General features: G+C 37.1%; 1 protein-coding gene across 1 annotated transcript; it reads right to left on the bottom strand.

Moving 5' to 3' along the window:
- Positions 1 to 396: 396 nt before the first annotated feature.
- On the bottom strand, positions 397 to 25,255 carry baiap2l1a (BAR/IMD domain containing adaptor protein 2 like 1a). The gene is made up of 14 exons (XM_083555651.1): positions 24,776 to 25,255; positions 22,855 to 22,930; positions 22,659 to 22,745; positions 13,251 to 13,312; positions 12,432 to 12,503; positions 11,287 to 11,421; positions 9,827 to 9,979; positions 7,687 to 7,839; positions 4,957 to 5,074; positions 4,611 to 4,824; positions 2,910 to 2,969; positions 2,617 to 2,749; positions 1,362 to 1,402; positions 397 to 1,280 (listed from the first exon to the last, which is right to left on the bottom strand). Exons 1-14 carry the CDS (start codon positions 24,824 to 24,826, stop codon positions 1,208 to 1,210), a joined length of 1,428 nt encoding a protein of 475 aa, XP_083411777.1. The 5' UTR covers positions 24,827 to 25,255; the 3' UTR covers positions 397 to 1,207.
- Positions 25,256 to 26,507: the final 1,252 nt, after the last annotated feature.

Here is a 26,507-nt window from a genome sequence, read left to right as displayed (position 1 = left end):
TGTCGTCGTCTATGGGCCCCAGACTTCATACATTCAAGAGTATTAATAGTAGTACTGTTTGTATATAGAATAGGGTTTTTTAATTACTTTTGAGCTTGAGAAAACTGGGGAATATGTTTAAAAGAAGGCTACAGTTCCAAATGTTTAATGCAAAATCTTTGTTAAACCACTTGAACATCTGAAAATGTATACTTAACTCTCAAATATTTCATTTCAAATCCAATGTGGTGGTGCACAGAGGCAAAACTATTATTAAAAAAAAAAACAAAAAAAAAACTGCTGCTCAAAAACTTGACCAAAGAGATCTTTAGCATCATCATGATTAAGAGTTCTGTCATAAAATGGCTTTGTGCAACATGACCCCTGCACACAAATTAAAGTTGAGAAGCAGCCATATGAAAACCTATCTTTTATTTTAGTGCAGTTTGAAAGAAAATAGCACAATTAATCAACGATACAATACAGTAAAAAAGGTATCCCATTTATATTAAAACAGGAGTAAAATAAATCTAACAGCAATGATTAGACACGTCCCTAAATAAATGACATTTTGTTACATTAAGAATAAACATTAAAATAACTAGGCATCAAAGACGGAATCCATTTTTTTACAGTGTATACTGAGATATGCTGTTATTTTTCCTGGCACACAGACACCACCAGGAAAGATTTTCTTTAAAACTGGGAGAAATAAACCACCATGTTACATAAATGTGCTTTTATAGTTACCTCGTTCCAGCATGAAGACAGAACATACTACAATATATATATATATTTTATGCAACACAAATTTAAGAGGAACAGATTTTACCACCTATCATACAGAATATTGTATATTTCATCTAGCATTCTACATAAATCCTGATTTCTGCAGTTTACATATTCAAACTTGATCTTGATCAAGCAGTGGCTTCTAACAAATAAGGCTAGACAGGTAAACTAAGAACTGTCACGGTTTAACAGCTACAAAGACCAATATGGTCAAACAATGTGTTAACATGATAGAACATAAGAAAACACTTTTGGTTGTTGTATAAAGGAATTGAGTTAAACCTATATAACTGTAAAACCAACTCATCATTAATTAAAATCCATGCAGTTACACTTCAACTTGGGCTTAAACTTTAACATCAAAAACATTCATGATCAAGCCCTTTCAATTTCAAAATGAAACTCAAATCGGCATTAAGGCTCATGATGAACGGCGTTAGACGACTGGTGCCGATCTGTCGTTTGTAACTGTGGGCCGCAGCCTGACCGTGGCAAAGGGATTCCCACCTCTGAAAAGGAACAGATATCAGTCACGTAGCAAGCGGAAACTAATAGTTCAGTAGAAGCCACATTCTTAGTGCGTTACTCACCCGAGGAATGGAGGTTTTGATGTGCCGTTTGACAACGACACCTGTTAAATAAAAACATCAGAACTATTAGTGCTACTGGCAGTGTTTCAGTTGTAGTCCCTGGTTCAGTTCAGGCTAAACAAAGCTGTCCCGTTAGACTGGTTGGATTGGAATATCAGCTTATTGTTTTCTTGGTGCTGTACAAAACGACTGATGCCAGGCGGCATGACAATATTCCATGATCGCCACAAGTAAAGAATTGGAAAAATAAAACTGATTGGAATTGATGGTAAACTAATAGTTGCTTGACATTTTTTGATGGCTCAACTAGTTAAGAAGACTGACATCAGATATTAATACTAACAAATAGATGCAAGTGCTTCTACATACAAATAATACAAGTATAATGTGTTACCATCACAGAGACGTCCAGTCATGTATCTGATCTGATCTAATCAGCTCTAATGGAAGAGCTGTGCAGGCCAGCTAGCCCCCAGGACAGGTGTTGAGTAACCTTGCTTTAAAGCACACCGTGTCCATTATGTCCACTAGGGGGCACACTAATGCCATGGTTCCAGATTCTAGCCTTACCAGTTACCAAACAATCAACAATCCTGGCCAACTGGCAACATAGTGACTTTCTTAGACTTTCTTGCACCTTGCATCTCCAGCTTTATCCCGTTTCTCCCACAGCCAGGGAGTCAGGTTCTACAACTATCTTTCTGTACAGTACAGGGCCAGTCAGAAGAGTGCAACCATAGACACTTGGCAGAGTGATATAATGATGTTGATATGCTGGAATCTAACACTCAACTCTTTGTCCTTCCTCCTCCCGTTTGTGTGTGAAAACAAAACCAGGCAGGGAGCATTTTTCACATGTCTTTTTGGCAGCAATGCAAATTATTCCACATAACCGTCACGTTCCCCCCCGAATGAAGGTCATGCAAAGGTTTGTCTTTTCCTTTCCCAATTCTTTAATTTGATTACATTTAATTCTGTAATCTGGGAGCACAGGCTGACTCCTTTATGCTTGTTTTTTTAACAGCACTGTGCACCTGCAGCACAGACATCAGGTTTCAGGCTCATCCCCAGAGAGAAACTTGACCTGCTGGTGAGGGACAGTCCCCACAGTTTTTTGTTTAATATGCAGACCTCAGAGGACACTGTGCATTAAGGACTGAAAGAGCCTTGGCTTTAGACATTCCCTGCCTATTTTTTCTAAATCAGAAAAACTTAATAGAGAAAATATGGACTGGAATGTAGGTGTGGGTTATACCGTGTTCTGTGGTGAGGGGGTGGAGGGCTTCCTGGATGAGTCACCATAGTCAGGGGGAGGTAGAAACACAGGCTGCTCTTCGTCCTCGTCCTCTTCCTCTTCAGACCGCTTAGAGAGATCTACCACATTCATGCTGTGCAAGGGGGCATCCATATACATCAGACTGCATAAGAACAAAAAATCACTGATTTCTTTTAACCCAAATGTTTTGTCATACCAGTATTAAAATCATTATTTTATATATAACATATATAAAAACATCTGACTTATTTACAGAAAAAATAAAAACTTACAGGCTGGTGATTACGGGCTCACTGTATGGACGGCAATATGACGATGGAAACCAGCCTCTCCTGTAATAACAACCGCAATATCTCAAACATGATCTGACATTTATATTTGTAGACTTTTCATAAATCATGTTTGATAAATACAATTTATGGCTGCATAAAAAGAAAGCTGCAATCTTCCCATTATTATCGAGAACAAGCGAGCCACTGTAGAGGTGCGTTTCTGCCACCGGTGGGAAACATGCATTAAGACTCGGTTGCTTGGAAACTGTCTTGTGTAGAGAAAGTAAATCTTAACTTTGAACTAGACCACTTTAAACCTGCGTCATAATAGCAAGACACAGACATTTCATTTTTCCAAAAGGCAATGACAACATAATGACCTCTGGGAGAAAAAAGGTTCTCAAATTGTGACAAAGGGCAACTTTGACCATACTTGTGGTAGCCACAATGATCATTTCCACTTGTTTCTTTTTCAAAACAAGACTGGAAAATTAATTACACTCATGCCTTGATTGGGTAATGGCTTCTTCACCGGTGTCTTCCAAATAGTATTACAAAGTGGATTTTAATGTTAGAAATTAAACAAAACATTCTTAGCTTATCAGACAGAAGAAAAGCTACTGTACATGTGATTATAGTTTCTAAATGCCTTTTTTTATTCTTTCATCTCAATTCGATTTAATGTATGAAGCACTTCTAACAATGGAAATTGTCCCTAATCTCTATAGAAATAAAAACAGACTACATACATTCAGTTTTATTCCAGTGGCAATAAAAACCTCCAGAGATGGTATGAGGAAGAAACCTTGAGAGGAACCAGACTTAGATGGGAACCTTTTGCATTTCATTTTTAGTTTTCTATCACTGTTTGCTCATTTGCTTTCTTAAATACAATCTGCAGAGCCCGTATGAGTCAATAAAACTAATTGAAAATCATTGAATATCAACCAAAGTTCAAAGTGTCAAACAAAAACTTGAATAAAATGAAGTCACAAACTTATTTTTTGCAGGTCAAGCTTTTCAATTTATTCTGCCCAGGACTCCTAAATTCAATTCACACTGTCTGATTTACAAATGCAATTCACACTGCAAGTGATTTACAAATGCAATTCACAGTTCCTGTGACTCATAAATTCAACTCACTGCCAGGAATATAATTTATTTATTGTAGCCTTAAAAATCATTTCAATGCCTTCTCACTGATCAAGTAAATACATTGTACACATTAAGCAAGCCTGAATAAAGCTAATATGCTGGTTATAATGAGTCCATGAGCTTGTCTTTAAATTTGAAAATAAAAAGCTAAGATACTTAATTGTATCTTCTGTATTTTATCATTAATTTGTTTTATTGTATTTATGGCCAACACCATCTGTGCTCCATAATAAAGACATTTAGCTACTCAAACATGATTGTAAAACTAAGTCATGTATTAAAGTCAGTGGATCAACACATTCAATTTGTCTTTTGCATCTTTGGTGTCTTTGACATACCACACCAATTTCAGAAGTGCAAAATTGACAAACTGCAACCAGTCTTTCCACTTTTTTTTTTTTTTTTTGCCTTAAATGATCCTGCATAATGCATCCGAAGGGATACAACCATAAAACACTTGTTAAATATCAACTGCAGAAAAGAGAAAAAAAAAAAAAAAAAAACGCATTATACTGATCAAAAATATAATGCTGTATTTGGACTTACTGTCCATTTTTCTCCAGTTCCCCATAGAGCCAACCATCCTTCTCCTCCTGAATCAGTAAAGTGATGATTTCTCCATCGTCAAAGCTGAGTAAGGACTCATTGTTACCAGCTGTGTGTGGGAAAATGGTCTGCACTCGTGGCTTTTTCATCAAATTCATACCACTGGAAACAGATTCGGATCTGGACCTGCCGCTGCCATCAAGACTATCTTGGTCTGTTGATTTCAGATCACAAGACAGGCCTAAGTTCATTCTATTTAAAATCCTAACAACATGATCAAAGTATAACAAACCCATAACAATGCAACGGTAAGGCAAAGACAATAGGAGGGATGATGAGATCTTGCCTGAGTAAGGCTCTGGGGACACAGGGCTTCTGGGGATCTCTTGTGAGAACATATTTGCCAATGGACTAGTCTGGGCCTTCAGTGGTGGGGCTGGTGGAGGAATCATGGAGTCAGAATTCTGGAAGGAACAAAACAAATAGAAGATGAGGTTGAAGAACCTATAATTATATACATCAAATATTCCACAATATAAACTAAAGGCTCAAAAGCCTGCGACCATCACACCCATAAGTGGTTTCTCCCCACACTTTTGTCACAAAGTTATATACAATTGTATTGCGTGCACATGAAGACAAGGTTTGTGAAGTCTAGAGTGGAAGAATTAGACCTGCCTTTACAAAGCCCCCAAACAGTGAGGAAAATAAGTATTTGAACACCCTGCTATTTAACAAGTTCTCCCACTTAGAAATCATGGAGGGGTCTGAAATTGTCATCGTAGGTGCATGTCCGCTGTGAGAGACAATCTAAAGAAAAAAAATCCAGAAATCACAATATATGATTTTTTAACTATTTATTTGTATGATACAGCTGCAAATAAGTATTTGAACACCTGAGAAAGTCAATGTTAATATTTGGTACAGTAGCCTTTGTTTGCAATTACAGAGGTCAAACGTTTCCTGTAGTTTTTCACCAGGTTTACACACACTGCAGGAGGGATTTTGGCCCACTCCTCCACACAGATCTTCTCTAGATCAGTCAGGTTTCTGGCCTGTCGCTGAGAAACACGGAGTTTGAGCTCCCTCCAAAGATTCTCTATTGGGTTTAGGTCTGGAGACTGGCTAGGCCACACCAGAACCTTGATATGCTTCTTACAGAGCCACTCCTTGGTTATCCTGGCTGTGTGCTTCGGGTCATTGTCATGTTGGAAGACCCAGCCTCGACCAATCTTCAATGCTCTAACTGAGGGAAGGAGGTTGTTCCCCAAAATCTCGCAATACATGGCCCCGGTCATCCCGGGTCATCCTCTCTTAATACAGTGCAGTCGCCCTGTCCCATGTGCAGAAAAACACCCCCAAAGCATGATGCTACCACCCCCATGCTTTACAGTAGGGATGGTGTTCTTGGGATGGTACATCATTCTTTTTCCTCCAAACACGTTTAGTGAAATTATTATGACCCAAAAATTCTATTTTGGTCTCATCTGACCACATGACTTTCTCCCATGACTCCTCTGGATCATCCAAATGGTCATTGGCAAACTTAAGACATGCCTGGACATGTGCTGGTTTAAGCAGGGGAACCATTTTGTCTCTAGTGTCTTTGGACAGCTCTTTGGTCTTGGCCATGTTAGTAGTTGGATTCTTACTGATTGTATGTGGTGGACAGGTGTCTTTATGCAGCTAACGACCTCAAACAGGTGCATCTAATTTAGGATTATAAAATGTAGTGGAGGTGGACATTTTAAAGGCAGACTAACAGGTCTTTGACGGGTCAGAATTCTAGCTGATAGACAGGTGTTCAAATACTTATTTGCAGCTGTATCATACAAATAAATAGTTTAAAAATCATATATTGTGATTTCTGGATTTTTTTTTAGATTATGTCTCTCACAGTGGACATGCACCTGCGATGACAATTTCAGACCCCTCCATGATTTCTAAGTGGGAGAACTTGCAAAATAGCAGGGTGTTCAAATACTTATTTTCCTCACGGTATCTCAGCTCTGATGAAAACCTTTTGGATGAACTAGAGCATTATCATCAATGCTTTCCGAAGGTTACTGTAACAAATGGGGGACTAAATGAGGAATTAAATATTAAAAAACCGTGTTTTTCCTGGTTTCACAATCTTCAAGCCAAAAAACTGAGCCCCATAACAGACCAATTAAATTGCCGAACGGGTTTAAGGTGAACCAATGAAACTCTTTATATTAAATCAGATGCGCTCCCACTGAATCGGGCCGCACCACATCATAAATATCGATTAGGTTCCTCTGACGTTTGACCTGCCGCTCACTCGGACTGGCAACAGGAAAGGAGAATCATTCATCACGCTAAAAAAAAACAAAAAAAACCAAAAGGGCATGAAAAAAACGCACTTCACCTGTGTTCTGAGCTGCACGGCATCGGGAGAAAAGCTTCACCTATGGTGATTTTTAAACGCACGACGATGCCAAAAGATAAACTCTCGAGAGAAATTGTTGTGAAAGGAAGGAGGAAGACAGTGAACAATGACTTTCTTGGTAGGCTACTGTTTAGATACAAGCCGTGTAACAGACACTGTCTTTCGTTGAAGCCTGTGTAAAGTTCATTAGTTTCAGTGTAGACCTGCGTCTTACAGACAGGTGCAGCTTATTTATGTTAAAAATACAAATCTTTGTAAAATTCAGTGGGTGCGGCTTATATTTGGGTGCGCTTAATAGTCCAAAAATTATGGTACTTTAACAAATCAAGTATAAATCTAAAGAAGATCTGTAGTGCAGAGTGAATGGCAAAATTTTCACATACACTTTAGGACCAAAGCATGAACTTAGCAGAGTACAGTGCACAGGCTATAAGAATAAAACAACCCTAAAAAAAACAGAGCAATCAGGAAGAGCTTTTAAAAATATTATGTAATAATTATTATGTCAACAGAAGAAACAAGGAAACAAACTTTATCTAGGTTTATTGCTTGAAAGATCCACTTTACTCAGTAGGTTAGGCGGTGTTTTATTTAATAAACATAACTATCTTTATGATAAAATCCTGCTTAATTATTCTCCAACATTAAACCAGTACGCAGACTCACCCTGTCAAAATGCTCCTTAAGCGGTAAAGACTTTGGTGTGGAGATGGGAGTACGTATGCCCTCGATCATGGTTATTATAGTGTCTGGCACCTGGAGGGCATCACTGCATTTGCTTTGCCAGCTGAGCAGTTTCAAAGAGAGGATCTCCTTCGCCTGAGAATCATGACAAATGACAAAAGAACAGGTGCACAGAGGGTTTTAGTGGAAATGGGTGTATGACAACCACTTCTTCATAACTTCACATTCATCATGCTTAGATCTTTTGTCTAGTTTGCTTTGCTGTTTGTTTTTTTAAGGAACAAATAAATAAAACACTAGATAATATAAATGCTAGATCATATAAATAAATGACTGGAGGCTTTATTAATTGTGAGCATGCTGGATGTAATTGTGTATATGTGTGTGTATATATATATATATATATATATATATATATATATATATATATATATATATATATATATATATATATATATATAATATATATATATATATATATATATATAATATATATATATAAATATAAAATTATTATTATTATTACACACACACACGATTTCTTTTTTTTTGCATGTTTGTCACACTTTAATGTTTCAGATCATCAAACTAATTTAAATATTAGTAAAAGATAAGTTAACACAACATGCAGTTTTTAAATGAAGGTTTATTATTGAGGGAAAACAAAATCCAAAATTACATGGCTCTGTGTAAAAAAGTGTTTGCCCCTAAACCTAATAACTGGTTGGGCCACCCTTAGCAGCAACAACTGCAATCAAACGTTTGCGATAACTGGCTCCGAGTCTGTTACTGCGCTGTGGAGAAATTTTGGTCACTCATCTACGCATAATTGTTGTAATTCAGCCACATTGGAGGGTTTTCGAGCATGAACCGCCTTTTTAAGGTCATGCCACAGCATCTCAATAGGATTCAGGTCAGGACTTTGACTAGGCCACTCCAAAGTTTTCTTTGTCCATTTTGTTTTTCTTCAGCCATTCAGAGGTACACTTGCTGGTGTGTTTTGGATCAATGTTCTTTTTCTGAAATGCGGCGTTACTTTTTACATGAGACTTATTTGGACACACACATTCCAAAAAGTAAAACTTTTGTCTCGTCAGTCCACAGAGTATTTTCCCCAAAAGTCTTGGGGTTAATCAAGATGTTTTCTGGCAAAACTGAGACGAGCCTTTATGTTCTTTTTGCTCATCAAAGGTTTTTGACTTGGAACTCTGCCATGCAGACCATTTTTACCCAGTCTCTTTCTTACAGTGGAGTCATGAACACTGACCTTAACTGAGGCAAGTGAGACCTGCAGTTCTTTGGATGTTATTGTGGGGTCTTTTGTGACCTCTTGGATGAGTCGTCACTGTGCTCTTGGGGTAATTTTGGTCGGCCGGCCACACCTAGGAAGGTTCTCCACTGTTCCATATTTTTGCCATTTGTGAATAATGGCTCTCACTGTGGTTGGCTGGAGCCCCAAAGCTTTAGAAATGGCTTTATAACCTTTTCCAGACTGATAGATCTCAATTACTTTCTTATTTGTTTCCTAATTTCTTTGGATCTCGGCATGATGTATAGCTTTCAAGGTTATTTTGGTCTACTTCACTTTGTCAGGCAGGTCCTATTTAAGAGATTTCTTGATTGTGAACAGGTGTGGCAGTAATTAGGCCTGGGTGTGGCTACAGAAGTTAAACTCAGGTGTGATAAATTGCAGTTTTAACAGGAGGGGGGTACACTTATCTAAAATAATTTAGATATTATTAAAAGATAACACAAATTAACACAACATGCAGTTTTTAATAAAAACCTTCATTTAAAAACGGCATGTTGTGTTCATTTGTGTTATCTTTTACTAATATCTAAATTAGTTTGATGATCTGAAACATTAAAGTGTGAAACATGCAAAGATAAGAAATCAGGAAGGGGGCAAACACTTTCACACCACTGTTTGTGTGTGTGTGTGTGTGTGTGTCTCATTATATATATATATATATATATATATATATAAACTGTAATATCAGACTAGCAAAACATTAGGCTGGTGACCGTAATAAAACTACAATAATTTTCATAAAACATCACAGCTGTGGTTTGAGAAAGTGACAAAGTCAATATGAATCTTTCACATGCATAATTTGGTTACTTTGTCATGAAACTCTGCCATTTGATAGGAGAAGATACAGTGTTTTTCCACCAAGAAGCAGAACCTCCTCTTCTCCTCCAGCAAGGCCTCCCTGCATCCATCTGCTATAAACTGCTGCATGTCTGTCTGCCGTGAAGAAATCGTCTCCATGTACTAAACAACAAAATCAGTTTGACAAATTATTAAGAAACATTGCAAATATTTTGTTAGTCATACACTATTAGAATGTGGGGAAAGGAGTTTGTTTATGCAAACAAACAAGATAACCTATAATAGTGCCATTAACTTGGATAAGCATCAATATGTTTAACAAGTTGCATCTCTCAACCCCCCTACACCAACACAGTCATTATTCAGTAATGATGCATGCAGACAGAAGACATCCCACCACCCACTATGACTAACAGTAAACTTAGTAAAGATAAGTAGCAGATAAGAAGCAGAGCTCCACTGTTCACAGGATTTCCCTTCCTATTATCTCTCTGTGGCCGAGTTGTCATAGAGACTATGTGGGTGACTAGGTGTTGAATTCAGCCTCTTGTCACAACCTTTTACCTAATCTCTACATGAGGGAAACACATACTATTGACCTCTACTGATTCTTTGCGCTGATCAGCCAGAAATACATCTAACAGTCTGCTAATTATAATGGGGTGTGGGTTGCTTATGTCTAAACACTATTAATAATCCATCAGTCAAACCCAAAATAAACTTTTTCAGCCTTTTAGAACAGATGCCCTGAAGGTTGAAAGATTGTTATATACAATGAACCAACAAACTTTACTTGAATCTCCAGAGTTATATCTACTAAATATAGAAACAGTTTCTGCACTTCATACATTAAAAGTAAAAGCATTTTCCACAGTAGTCGAATCTCGTCAGCTGCTTCATTGACGTCATTTATGTTGCCTGAGGGCAGTCAGTGCTTCTTTACAGAACAAAACCACCCATGCCAGAGTTCCTGATGCAACATTGAAAGTCAAGAAAGAGTTGGGATTTTAAACATAACTAAAATGTTTTACATGGAGACACACCTCATCCAGATCTGAGTTCAGTGTCAAATTACTACATTCAATGAACACAATGACTTAAGCTCCATGCCATTCAACAGTATGACAAGTCCTGTACTATGAGTGGAGAACAAATTACGTAATAATATAATTATAATTAAAAGGAATAATAAGTAAAACATATCCAGACATATTCTGAATATAACTAATGTAAAAAAAAACCATGGCATTATAATTTGAATAAGAAATATATATCAAAGTGTTCACAAGAATAAAAGTTTGTCAGCTGCATAAGACATCAATAATTCCTTCTAGAAGATATAATGAAGATAAATTGACTGCCCAGGATCAAGAGAAAATAAATTCTGTGCTGATTAAAATCCAAACATAAAACATAAAAAAAAAAAAAAACAACAAAAAAAAAAAAACCCCAAAGAGAAGAAAGCTGACCTCATTTTCCTTGATGTCATACTTGCTGGAATGCTTTGCCTGGCTTTTTCGGCGGAGTTTCTTTAGATCTGCATGTGATTTGTCCAGAGTCTCTTGCCTGATTTTGTGTTCTGTCTGGTATCTTTTGAATGTGGCCTGAGATCAAATAAAAACACAGTATCAGCAAGGATGGTAATTGCTGGTACATTACTCAGAATTCAGCCACAGTATTTGTTTCATAATAAGATCTGAAACAGCATGTTGGAGCTCACGTCTGTTCCCATTAGACTGAATGAAACTTAATCACTGATTGTTGAGATGAATGACGGGATAAGTGTGTACTGGAATAAACCAGCTGCCTGAAATCAATCTTGTACGACGTCTTTCCACAAACGCCTTTTCAAAAGGTATTCTATATAGGCTAGAATTCAATAAAATTTTGTGTATATCTGTTAATGGATATTGATTCAAGGCAGCTTCACATCAAACTTTAACAACAACGATTTGTCCTTATAAAGTATCCCTAATGAGCAAGCCAGTGGCAACTGAGGCAAAACAAAAAAACCTCCGTGATTGTATGAGGAAGTAACCTGGAGAGCAACCAGTGACAATATCCATTCATTATAACTATTATGCCTTTATGGCAAACTGTTTAAATTAACAAAAGTTCAATTCCATCCTCATGGTTTAATGAGTTTAACCCTCTACAGAAACCTTGTGCATCTTTAGGCTGTTCACATGAAGCCTCCATCAGCAGCATAAACTGGTGTCCAGTTGAAGAGAACTTTATCCAGAAGTCGGGCATCAGGGTGGATCAGATAGGAAGTACAGGATCACTGGCATGCATGTTCGCTGATTTTCACTTTTAGGAAAGTATCTATTTTTTCCTATTATCTAGGTAACATTTAGTCAATCACCTTTAGGAGGGATTAATGAGATCTTGGGAAACACCATGCATGAGGTAGGAGCCAATCCACTTAATGACTGGTTTTCCAGTTTTCATGTACTTTCCAAAACATATGTAAAGGAAACCCACATAAGACACCAGGAGAGAAAGAAGGTCACACACACAATAAGTACCCCTAACTCTGTGCCACTGCTCTGCTCAGCAACATGACAAAACAATTCAGCTGTTTAATTACAGCTTCACTGAAGAATATACTTACATTCATGTATTTGACATCCATATCTGTTTTCTTCTCCAGTTCAGCAATGAGCTCTCTATGGAACCTTTTGAACTGATAAGATTAAAAGAAGCTGTCATGTGAAATTGCTGAACAGACACAACACTAACACAATAACTGTGCTGCATTCCACACAAATATATGTAACAAAAGGCATATCTGATCTGTGGTTAAATATTCGCAATGCATTGGAAAATATGTGTAGCCAAGATAATCTGATAACGTCTGCCTCTAAAAACCACTGAAAGTTTGTGGAATGTGGAATTATTTAAAAGCCCACAAATGAATCAAAGCCAATCAAAAAATAAATAAATAACTACAGTGACAAGGATCATTTGCAACAGTGGATGAATTCTAACTTTAAAAAATTTAGAATGATTGTATTTTGTGCAGTTTACAGAATGGCATGACCTTAAAAAAGATGAATAGTCTGTGACAAAAACTGGTTTCATAATGACTAGAGGATTGTGAAAAATCTGTGCACAGACCTTGACGTACACCATGTTATAGGTAACAGCAAAAACTTTCACAGAAACCCATTCAGTTATTGCTCACACAGTACTTTCTCTATTGAAGGAGAGAAATGAGTGAGGAAAAAGAGAAAAGACTGTTTCTAAAGAAAAAAAACCATGCTATTTTAAGTAAAATGTGATTTTCAGTGTTGTGTAAGTATGTAGGGGTCTGGGTGGCACAGCAGGCACCAAAGTCAATGGCACAGCAGGAGGGTAAAATTGAAAGAAGGCAAAAAAAAAAAAAAAAAAAAAAAAGAGAAGTAGATGTGTGTCAGTCATGCTTTCTTACAAACTCCTCCATCTCCATCTGAACCTTCTTGTGCGTTTCGGAAATCTCCACCAGGACCACCCCTGCAGACAACAATGTCAACTTAGTAGTGCAAATTAAGCTACATAAAATATTTGTATGTTACATCACTGTACTGAATCACTTTATTTTTAACTCATGATAATATTTTGCATCTACTGTTTCTTAAAAAATTACTTTTGTAGGGTTCAGTGAGGGTAATTTCAGCTTGTAAGCACTCTGGCATTACTCGTAATCTAAACCCCAAAGCAAACAAACAGAAGTAAAGGGGCTACATCATAGCATGCATTAGTGGATCTGTGCATAAACAGTGATGCTCTAAAACCAGCTATAACACTACCATGTAAAGGTCAGCACATTAACCTGTTAAAATGGGAAATTTTTTGTTTTCACTGCACAAACAGGCAAATCACAGATACAATTATCTTACAAAGCAACAAGCTCAGGTGCAGCTTTCTAGCATAAAATTCATACGGGAAATGGCAGATCTCAGAGCAAAAAGAAATAAGGGTGAAGACAAAAAGTTTAGAAAGTCAAACTATGAATTATTTCAAAGACTATTTTTCCACAGACCCTCAATCACCTATTAGATTGAGTCAAGAACACCTGCCTTTCCTTCAACACCTTGACTTGACTTGCTTTCATCTATTAATTATTGGATTTCAGGGAACTAGGCCTATGCCCAGTGACTAATAACCAAGTTAAAGCACTAGCAGCCTCCACTGCTGGAAAAAAAAATTGCCATGTACCAGAAAAAAAAAAAAAATTCTTCACAGTAAATAAGCTATGCTAGTTAAAAATGTTTGACAGAGAGGGAACATTGTATGGCATTATGGTACACTGATGATATGTCAGGATTGTACAAAATGCCTTTGTTATGTGAATATAAACATTATTTTACTTTTTGCACCAGTGTGTTTAAACAGTATAATAAAGCATGCCATGAAATTGTGTGCACATCAAGTTAAATAAGGTTTGCATTTATTAATCAATATTAACAAGTTTGTGAAAATAAGTAATATAGTTACTGCCACTGGTCCATCTTGTTTTTTTAGGTTAAATTATCAGCTCTATGGCATCATGTTGTCAGTAGATAAATACAGAAAAAAAATTACTATTTCTCTGAACCGCCTTTTAAAAAGATGGAATACATGCATAATGGTTCTTGTCAAAATAAGATGAAAAGCATCTCCTGCTCTCTGCTGTGTAATGTGTGTGCACTCCACTGTCGTGTGCCTGATTAGCATTCTCTCACTCCTGTCACTCACTGCCAGAAAGATAATGCAGCTCTACACTGGGCTAATCCAACACCCAGACTATTATTTCTGCCAGCCATGCACATCTATCCTCGAGGATGAGAGTACATCACAAGCTGGCATGCTCAAACACCCAATTTGCCTCTTCAGTTGATAAGAGTGTTTACTAGATGTTTTGAGGCAGGCAAGTAAAGAATGTCTGCATTTCACTACTGCAGCTGGACAACTCCCTCTCACTCGCTCGCTCTCTCTCTCTCTTTTTTATACATTCAAAAAAAACCATCAAGCAAATGCTCATTTCAAAAGAGGATCAATACAACAAAAAAAAAACCCAAAAACATACTGGTTTAGACCAGCCACGTGAGTAAACACTGTAATACCTCTGCATTGATGGCAGCAGGTGTTACTACTCGGAGCTCTGTCTATGTAAACACCATACAAATATCACGGTCAATATCTCTGTCTTCTGACGTTGACTAGTCTTAAACAGCAATCTATTCATTTAACAAAGAGAGACGTCTATTTAAAAACTATTTAATGCAGTATGTAATTGTACCGTATCATGTTTTCACTCTCTACTCCAGAACAGAACTTCAGAACTTCAAACAATGCGAAGAATTTCAGTGTAGCATATTTGCCACGTTTCTACCAGGAACTAGCAAAAGGGCTGATTGGGCACACATAAAGCTCTCCAACACTTATTTGTGCTAGATAAAAACCTGTTGAGCAACCATGGCCTTGAAAGAGCTAGAAAGTTCCAAGCAGTTGCTGTTCTTGTATTGTATATGTTCAAGGTTTTCAAACTGGCAGTTTAAAAAGTCTGCCAAAAATGTTTTTACCAGAACCTTCTTGCCCTTGTATTGATGAAGCTACAATAGCAGTGACACCATTCTGCTCGGTCAGCAAAAATTGCAAAAGTACAGGCTGAGAATCGAGCCAAAATTTTAACTCACATAATTCCTCCATCCACCCAAATGATCATGTTTATTTTTATCTTGGTCAGGATGGCTCCCGAAGACAATGCCAAGGTCTTTCTAGTTTAACGCTCAGTGAAGTCTCTGGACCCAAGGGCTCTAAGGTAAAGAAGCCCAGCTGAAAGGCAGCTGGACTTTCCGTGGGCAAGAGGATAGCTGTTTGTGATCCAAATCTACCCCAAAGGAAATTTGCTGTATTTCCATACCTTTGCACAATATGGAATGGGAGAGGGAAGTTCTGTGGTCTTTGAAAAGAAACAGGCTCACAGCAAAGCCGGCAAAGTGTAACTGAAAGGGTGGAGGTACAGTATCTGTTCTAGTTGGGCTTTGTCAATTTAGAAATCTTGTCAAGTTGGCATGTGTTTAACTTGACATTATAAGTAAAATAATGACATTATTATAACCTGCCTATGCCTGCAATACAAGACCCAGATGAGAGATTATTTTGGGCCTGGTGGAATATTATGAATGCAGGTGCAGCACAACTGAGAAGGAGTGCTTGGCTATTCATGTGGGTGGCTCTTACTCTGATACTACATTTAAACCATCCTCTCACTCTCAGTTCAGAGATTTTGGGATAAGTGGGAGGGCGAAGGGATGATGTCACACACCTGAACCTCATTACCTAACCAGTACTTATGTGTTTTTTTTTTTTTTTTTACCCTCTATCTTTTGAGTGCACTTAGCTGTGTGTAGAGGAGGGAATCTTCACAACCCACAGAGTAACTGTAACTATGTGCAAGTTGGGAAGTTTTCTTTAAACTGCCACCCCAACTGGCCTGACAAGAAATGAAGGCACTAGATTAATAAAGAAATAAAATATAGATATAAACAGCAATAAAATATTAAGCTGAGTCTGCCTATTTACTGTAAATATAGTATATCCTGGAATTCCCTTTATTGTCTAAACCATGCAGAAACCACTATTTATTATAGTACATGGCCTTTACTATCTGGATACAATAAGTGAAATCATGAAACTAACATTTCAGCATTAAATCACCTACTGAAATGTGTTCTCCAGTCTTTATGTGCACATTGCAACATGTACGTTCAATCTGCCGATATGTTTGGCTGAATGGGTGAGGGTTCAAAATCCTCTATTCTAAAACTGGCATCAGTCACCACTGTCATGAACTTCCACGTGGGTCTCTGACTGAATCGCCAAATTATAAACTAATGTAGTACAATCTAAATCCAGCATGATTGTAAGGAATATATATTTTCTTAAGGCTGATTGAATAAGTTATATAAGCCTCATTAGTCAGACCTCATCTAAACTCACTAAATAAGAAGCAGCAGATTATCAGTAAAAACTGGTGGAGTTTAGGTGCAGCACCACTGAGCAAAAGGGCTGTCAAGTGGGTAATGAAGTCGAGACGTGCTTTCACTCTCTGTTTCGGGGGATTTGGGGATAAGTGGAAAGGATAAGGACTGATGTGGCACACCTGAACCTTGTTATCCATGTGCTCCTTTTCTCCTAGTCTGTTGAGTGTAGTATGCGAGCCTCTACACCCCACTGAGCAACTGAGGCTTTGAGCAAACTGGAATGACAATTTGTTTCGCTTTTTAAATGCTGATGTCTTAGTCTTGGGGCATGGAAAAGGAAAATATTTTAAATTCATTTATTTTGGGTCTGAACATGCTCTGTTTTCCACACTTGATTAAATTAAATTTATTTGATGTACTCTGTACTCAGTGTATAGTGATTAATTTCCTCAACATGCTCTCTGAGTTATATAATATAATTTAACTTTTATACACAGGCTTCAATCTCTGGATAAATTACATAATAAAATTCATATTTAAAATTTTATAAGTACTCCTACTCTCTGCAGTTAAAACAATTATACAAAAAGCCAAATATGGTATATGCACATAAGCTGAAATATTTCATAATTGTCATCCGTTTTTAGACACAAAGCTGGTAAAAATCAAAGGAAAATATTTTCCACTTATAATGAATATGATAAGTCTGCAATAAAATTTTTTTTATAGATATATTCTTAGTTAACTTTCTTGTGCACAATTATACAATCAGAGAAAATAATGACTATTCAAGAAAAGAACATTTCTGGGAATCAAAATAAACTCTGACATTAGGGCTGCAACAACTATTCAATAAGATCTATAATAATCGCTAATTTAATTCATTGCCAACGAATGCAGTTATCGATTAGGTGGGCTACTCAAGTTACCGTTAGCGTGGCAGCAAGATAACACAGCCGATTGTAAAATGGCAGAAAGTACAGGGTCAGCCGACAGCAGGAAAAAGTCATGTCATGGTAGCATTTTATATTAAACGCAACAAAAATGATTGTAAAGTACCTGCAAGTAATGCAAAGTGGAGTTTGTGTGAAACTCATGACACATGAAAAAATAAAGCACACTAGTGTCATGGATGAAGGTGAAACATCAACATGGGAAGCAAAAACAGTATAATCCTCATCATGTTAAAATAGTATTGGTCAAATAATTGCTACTATAAACTGTGTTTGCTTACTTCAGGACAGTCGCTCGTGACATGGTGATGGATTCAATTAAAATGGTACGAACAAACAATCTAAAAGCAGCAAATAACAGCAGCAATAAACGATTAAATTTTTAGTGACTGCTAATGCATTTGTACAAAAATGCATATCTTTCTTTTTTTTCTACATTTCATTCTCTTTTATCTACTACAATTATCTTGTTTTCAAACGGGATTTACTGCAACTTTACTACGTTCAAATGCTTGTTTTCAATGTTTGTATATTTAATTTATGCATATATCATTTAATTATTATTCAAAATAAATGTTATATATTCTAGATGCTTATATCTTCACAACTAAACAAAATATATTTTTTTTTTAAACAAGAATTGTCAAAACCATGTTGTATTATATTTTATATAGATTTAAGCACATGTCAACTTGCCATCTGCAAATATCATTAAAAACAATAAAATGCTGATTTACACAAATTGCTTCACCTTACATACTCAAATTCTGTTTTGTTTTTTTGTTTTGTTTTTTTACCGAAAGAAACAACCCAGCATGAGTGTATTTGTTCAAGAAGAAATCCCCCATGCATTCCTCAATAAGAAGCCACTATAGGCTTTATTAAGTATCAAAATTAAAGATAGTTGAACTTAATGTGGCTTTTGCATTTCTTTATTTTTTAAATAACAAATTAGGGTTTTATATAGTTTTAATAAGCAAAAGATAAAAAAAAAAAAAAAAAAGTGAATTATTGAATCCAATTATTCAAAAAAATAATACCATAATTTCTGGACTATAAAGCACACCCATATATAAGAATTTGACAAATATTTATATTCTAAACATAAATAAGCTGCACCTGTCTATAAGCCGCATATATGCCTACACTGAAACTAATGAACTTTACACAGGCTTTAACAAAAGACTGTCTGTTACACGGTGTAACGGGTGAAATATGTTGTGGCTCCTTTAAGAGCAGAGCGGCATTTAGAGAATAGGCTGCCGCCGCATTTTTCTGGTATTACTGCATGTGTGCAGGACCGAGGAATATGTCCTTATTATTTTCTGATGCTCATTTCTAAGTTTCTTTGACTAAACCGTAACGCTGTTGCCAAGAAAAATAATAAAGCACGAGTTTTGGAAACCTGTCTGTGCTTATATGATTTCTGTTGTAACTGGAGTTAGTGAGCTCTCCCTTCACCCAGACTCAACGCGTTACAACGGCTTGTACCTAAACAGTAGCCTACCAAGAAAGTAATTGTTCACTGTCTTCCTCCTTCCTTTCACAACAATTTCTCTCGGGAGTTTTTCTTTTGGAATCGTCATCCATTTAAAAAAAAAAAGTTTTTCTCCCGATGCCGTGCAGCTCAGAACACAGAGGAGGTGCGTTTTTTCATTTCCGTTCGGGAATTTCATTGGTCTAATGTTATGGGGCTCAGTTTTTTTGGCTTAAAGTTTGTGAAACCAGGAAAAACCCAGGAAAAATTCATAAATAAGCTGCTTCGTTGTTTAAGCCTCGGGGTTCAAAACGTCGGAAAAAAGTAGCGGCTTATTGTCAGAAAAATACGGTATTCATCCGATTAAGCGATTATTAAAATAAATCACTAGTTGCAGTCCTACATGACATATTTAGAGTGAAAGAGAGAGAGAAAACGAGAGAGAGTGTGAGAGAGAGAGAGAGAGAGAGTGAAATCCATGATTACTTCTACTAAAGACTGTCCTTTAATGTTAACAACACTGACATTAAAAAGTTGTTAAAAGGTTTCGATTGTACCTGAAAGTAAATTTGCATGCACAGATACCCATTAAGAGATTTGAGTAATGGTCTGTTAAAATCATGTATTAATACCTACACAAAATTGATAAACTAACTCTCTTTAGAGACAGAGGGATGAGTCATAAGGTAGATCAGAGCCCCCCCAGAGTCTCATGCATTGTATCTAATCCTTTATACAGCACTCTGGTAAGTTTTATACACAAAACTACCAAATCTCAAGGGAAACATTTTGCACTCAAATTAATTATATAGTAACAGTCTTTAATTGAAATTTTTAGGATATATACTTTGTTAACTTTCTTGTGCACAAATTATATTATACAATAAGAGAAAATTACATGAATGGGTGAGTAACACTGTAGATGCAATTGCTTTTCATGCTTTTTCCCCCTCAAACCAAAGGTAAACTTTCCTGAAATACAGCAGTAAGTCTTTTAATTTAATCATTGATAAACCAGAATCATGTATAGAACCAAAAAAGTTGCTCCTGTCTAAAATAAATCTACACAGAAGAGGTTTTTTTTTCCCACAATTGCTTTGAAATATGATCAGGATGAACCACTTGGCAAAACTAAAACATTTTCTACCACAGTGAGACTTAAAATAAATAACCCACTCAACAGTGTCTGCAGTTTCCTGATATCAATTTTATTTATCCCAGTACTAAAGGCAACGTGTTGACAAACTGAGAAGTTGCTTTGTTATGGCAGATTCTTTGGGGATAATCCTGTTTGGGCAACTGTGTGAAATCAAGACATTTTATGTCAAATTTCCAGAATCAGAAACACCACCACTTAGCAAGCAAATATTCTCAACAAGAACTTATGAAACAAAAGTAGAGCAATACAGACCTGTTAAATCCCACAATAAAAATAATAAAACCTTAAATGAATAAATAAATAAAAAAATATTAATGATTGTTTTATGAACAGCAGCACTCACCAATCAGTTGTGTTGTCTTGTCCGTTAACAGAGGCTGTGTCTAAGATCTTAGCAATTACTTTTTACCCAAAATAACAAGCTGCTTCCGGATAAAAGGCTTAAAACTGACTGCAATTTGATACCTTCAAGAAAATGTGCTGTTCAGAGACAGCATTTGCAAATGACCAATAAAGACAAGTTTGCTTTGTAGAATTGAAGCGTTATATTTATATTAAGTTTGTAATCTTGAGTACCAGTGTAGATTTATTCATTGCTAGAGACTCAAAGCACTTTTGTACGTCGCTCTGGATAAGGGCATCTGCTAAATGCCGCAAATGTAAATGTAAAGAACTGTGTGAATACGGAGAAACCATTAGAGCCATGAACGTTTGGGCAGCGAAAGTGGAGGACCAAGCCATCTTATTAGCCCTTTAATTGGACAGCGTCTAAGAGACTTTCCTACACCAAATATTTATTTTCATTCAAATGCTAAAACTCTGGTGGTGAGGGGGAAAAAAAATAAATAAATAAAAATAAAAATAAATAAATTAAAAAAAATACACAGTACTGGAAGACCAGTATCTTTCTGTTCTAATACACCTGATTTAACTCACCATTTTATTACCAGGTCAATGATCCATGATGGAGCAGAAAAAGGATCTAACCGCCACAACTTGATTTGGACTCCATGTCTTTAAAGTAACACTATATCAGAGGTTAGGAATGTATTTTGTGAACCAACCACAACTTGGCTGTCTCAATTTCTGCGTCTCTAGCCACTTAAACAACACAATCCACAGAGCATTTTTGTGGCATCTGTCACATTCCAGTTCAACTGAGTGATCCAGACCTCTACACTTCCGGATTGACGGTAATGCACTGTCATAATAGCAATTAATCATGAACCGCCATTTGCAAAAACAAGTGTTGAGAGTTTAAAATGTACATGGGGCGGCTATTACATATACACACCCACATACATATACATATACACATACATATATATATATATATATATATATATATATATATATATATATATATATATATATATATATATATATACATAGAGAGAGAGAGACAGAGAGACAGAGAGACAGAGACAGAGACAGAGACAGAGAGAGAGAGAGAGAGTGTGTGTGTGTGTGTGTTAAATCCATTAATACATCTCCTAAAAGAATGTCCTTTGAATGTTAACAACCTTAACATTAAAAAGTTGTGGATTCGACTGTACCTGAAAGAAGATTTGCGGTCTGTTAAAATCATCTATTAATAACTACACCAAACTTATAAACTAACTCTTTTTAGAGACAGAGGGATGAGTCATGAGGTGGATCAGAGCTTTCTGAGGCAGATAAAGGAGACATCGATGGAGATTAAAACTGACTAAAGAGGTAACAAAGTGAGGTGGTCAGGCTCTCAGAGGGAAATGCTTTCTGCTACACTTTGCTCAACACTTCAGAGAATTCAGACTGTCTGAGAGTTGTTTAGAGTTGCCTGGCATGGACTCCAGGGTTGAACACTGTGCTTGAGGTTGGCAATAAACTACACTAGAAATCGGACATTCTGCAGGTGACCAAATCATTGTGACACCCAAACTCTGATACAGAGACCTGAATCAATCAATATATGGCCACGAGACTTTTTTTTTTCAACAACTTGAATCACACAGGATGAACCATTGCTGCTCTTTCAGCAAATCTACCTCGTGCTTATACATCAATGGCATGCTGAGATGAAACACAATTATTAGTCTGCTTAATGGATGTTATTAAATAACAGGCTGGTGCTGAAAGACCTGCCATTTTCACCCGAAATGAATGTGGCTGCTTAGTCACTGCCAACAAACAACCAGGACAATCTGTTCAAAACATTCTGACAGTAATATTCCAAACCAGCAACAGTGAATCATCTACATTAGGACATAATCGGCCTCTTCCTCAGCATCCCCAGCCTACTGACGCTGACCAACATACTCACCGAGCTCTCTGGAGACGGGTGACACAGCAGCAGTCTCTCCAATCTTTGAAACTGCATCGAAATACGTCTTTCCAGCAAGCGTCATTGCTGCAACAGGGAACTGGGTGTTCACTAAAGCTCAGGTTTAAATGCGATAATAATAGATCCTTACAGTATTTTCTCATAACCCAAAAAAAGAGCAAATGAAGATATTTACCGGTTACTGATTTCTCATAGTTCTTCCCCAGGTTTACAAGGTTACGCAGTCCTGGGTTGAATTGTTCCATCACATTCTGTAGAACAACACGGTAGAAAAAAACAAGCAAACTGCATCATCAAATGCTCAGTTCCTTCACAATGTAATAAAAAGATTACATTAATAGCAAAACCCAAATCTTTGGGTTCATATACGTGTTCTTTTTTTCTACAACAAACCCTATTTGTTGACAGTAGGTACATTTCTTAAATTAGGGTATTGATATTTGTTTATTGCTATAAAAACACTGGCCTTTACAATACTGAGTGCATGTACCGATAGGAGTCCTTCAAGCAATCTCGAAGGTTTTATTGCTTTTTGTGTGTGCGTTTTAAGTGTATTTCAATGAAAGTAAATGCATGTGGTCAAATCTTGCAAGCTAATAGAACTATATAGCTGAATAGCCACTAGATATTTCATACTGTATAGCTCTGGGAGGTAACAATTCACAATTTCAGACTAACACCACAACTATAAGTGTCAGGATTTGGCATGTGATAGCTTTGTGTTCCATAGCTATATTTACATACAAGCAAACCTCCCTGAAAGTCCAGGAGGGTTCAGTAACCCAGTAAATTATGCTGTCTTAAATATATCTTTTTGATCGAAATCTGAGAGACAAAAATGTAGGAATATGAAGCATTTGCCACTCAGACATGCAGACATATGCATATTTCCAGTGTTTTGTAAAATAGCTCACTCTGCTCTATTTTCATGATAAGAGCTTCTTCCAGACACACTAAAACATATTCCACATTCCACAAAACATAGTTATTTCAAAACGTTTTCATATGTCGATCAGTTTGTTACATAAACTAGACACACAAAAGATGTAAAAGCAATCGAGTACTGTGTTCTAATGACAAAGTTCAATTGTGAGTAACAGCTGTTTACATTTTGTAGTGTGTGTACACTACATGGACAAATGTATTGGGACACCTGACTTTTCCAGCCATCTCCTGTTCTTTTTAAAACTGTTAACACGATGTTGGATTAACATAATTCTATTGAAAGTCTTTGGATGCAGCAGCATTAAATTTCCCCTTAATTTGAACTAGGAGACTCAAACCTGTTCCAACATGACAATGCCCTGTGTACAAAGCAAGCTCCATGAAGATATGGTATCGATGAGTTAGAGTGGAAGATTTTGAGTGTCCTGCTCTAGAGCTCTGATCTCAGCCCTACTGAAAACCTTAGGGATGAATTGGTGCACTGACTGCACCCCAGGTTTCCTCACCCCAAAAGTGCCAGACTTCACGAACACCATTACTTCTGAATGAGCACAAATATTCACAAGCACACTCCAAAATCTAGTGGACCATCTTCCAAGAAGAGTGGAGGTTATTAAAACATCAGTAAAGGACTAAATGTGAATGGGGTATCCAAAAAGCACATACGCATCTTATGGTCAGGTGTCCACAAACTTTTTGCCCATAGATATTTGCTTTTCAAGGAGCAAAATCCTGTGATTCAGCAGACTAGCTGACAAGGTCCATTTTCAAATCCCAAGGCACACACCCATGGCATAACAATGAGGAGACAAGTATGCAACACACAAGATCATCAGATCAAACTGGTTTCCTTGTTTTAACCCAGAAACCTAAGTGAAAGAGAAAAAAGGGACATTTTCAAATCCCACTGAAGCAAATAACACGCAAGAATGGGAGAATAATAAGTACATTGTTGCCCTGAAAAAAACAACAACTTTTAGTTAATTTTAGCAAATAAATGTAACCTACACTAAATGTACGCCTACACCTGATTCGGTGCGTCTTATCTCAAGTCAATATTCCTCAGCAGGGAAATACAAACTACTGTTCCTAAATTCACACAGGGAAGCGTTTCCCGTCGTTCCACACACACATCCCCTGTGCAGATTTACCTTATAGGTGCTTTCAGTGAGCTTGTTCACGTCGTCCGGGTCTCGAGACATCTCGGCCGCCGATTAGATTCAAAGAAGAAAATATAATAACTGGTAGGAAAAATCACTTCGCTTAAACTTTTTTTTCCCCCAAAAAAGTCGGAAACTTCTCGCGTTCCTTCAGGTGGTAAATACGCACGTGCTTCCGAGGTGCGCCGCTTATAAATCCGCTCGCACGCGCGCAGAGATGCTAAACGAACACGGGCTGAGCGCGAGCGCCGGCGCAAGTCGCGTGTGAAGAGGTAGGCTCGTGACGTCACTCGCCTTTCTTTTTTTTTCGTGCGTGTGCAGCTCGCGCAGGTGAGCAGCTTTTAATTAATTTCCGCTGCGCTACAGAAATACTTTATTGCGCCGCGAGGAATTCTGGTTGTTGTTGTTGTTTTCCCCCTACAATTTCACGCACTGGAATAAATGTGGTCGTTCTCCTGGTCAACTTTTCTTCCCCAGGGTCCTCCTGCTCCCCTCTTTCACAGCGCCGTGGACAGTAATCATTCTAGCCGCCGCAATTCTTTTCATGCTTGTAATTCTTCTTTTAATGCTGAGCGACATTGCTTTTATAGAATGAAAAATGTCGCGGTCATGATGCAAAGCATTTGATCGAACATTAGCCAATGTAAAACCATATGTAAAACCATATTCATGGTGTAATAATCAAATAATTAATGATCAAAACAAATTCGTCCCTCACCTCATACCAATAAAAAGCACACGTAAATTGTGCTATTCGTTTGTATTTGGCGCCACCTAGTGGACATTGAGTGTATTGTTTCATACACCGTTTAGGAATAACATTATGACCACCTGCATAATATTTTGTTGGTCCCCCCCTTTGTTGTCAAAACAGTCCTGACCCATCGAGCATTAATAGCGTAAACTTTTTCAGCAATCTGAGCTACATGAGTTCGTCCACACGAATCAGCCTTTGCTCCCCACCTGCATCAATGAGCCTTGGCTGCCCATAACCCTGTCACGGGTTTACCACTGTTCCTTCCTTGGACCCTTTTTGATAGATACTGACCACTGCAGACCAGGAACACGCCACAAGAGCTGCAGTTTTGGAGATGCTCTGACCCAGTCATCTAGACATCACAATTTGGCCCTTGTCAAAATCGCTCAAATCCTTATGCTTGCCTATTTTTCCTTCTTCTAACACATCAACTTTGAAACAAAATGATCAGTTGCTGCCTAATAAATCCAACCCACTAACAAGTGCCATGATGAAGAGATAACTTCACCACTTTACTTCACCAGTCACAATGTTGTAATGTCATAATGTTACACCTGGTTGGTATACATGGTTTCAGAGTTTAACATTTATTTATTGCCAAGCAACAGTTTTGGTGATCATAAATAATAAACTAAACAATTATATGCACAAATAAATGCAACATGTGCAAGAAAATGTGCATTCATTTTGAGTGAAAAATTATCCAAGGAGTATGAGCAAATGTTTAAAATAAAATTACAGTTGAACTAAAACAAGCAGCAGAATTGATGTGCAGCAAAAATAAGAGTGCAGATTTAACAGGGTGGTAAACTTATGTGCAAAACTTCATAAAGATCAGTTCAGATTTGAAGAAGCAGAAAAATTGTTATGAGTTCTGTACTCTAATGGCAGGAGAAAATAAGATGTAAAATATAAAAGTTACAGACATAAATGTAAAATTCATACATTTATTCCTTTTCTTGATCT

The sequence above is a fragment of the Silurus aristotelis genome, assembly GCF_946808225.1.
Source record: "Silurus aristotelis genome assembly, chromosome: 12".
Taxonomy (NCBI): Eukaryota; Metazoa; Chordata; class Actinopteri; order Siluriformes; family Siluridae; genus Silurus; species Silurus aristotelis.
This window is presented reverse-complemented; position numbering and strand designations above follow the sequence as displayed.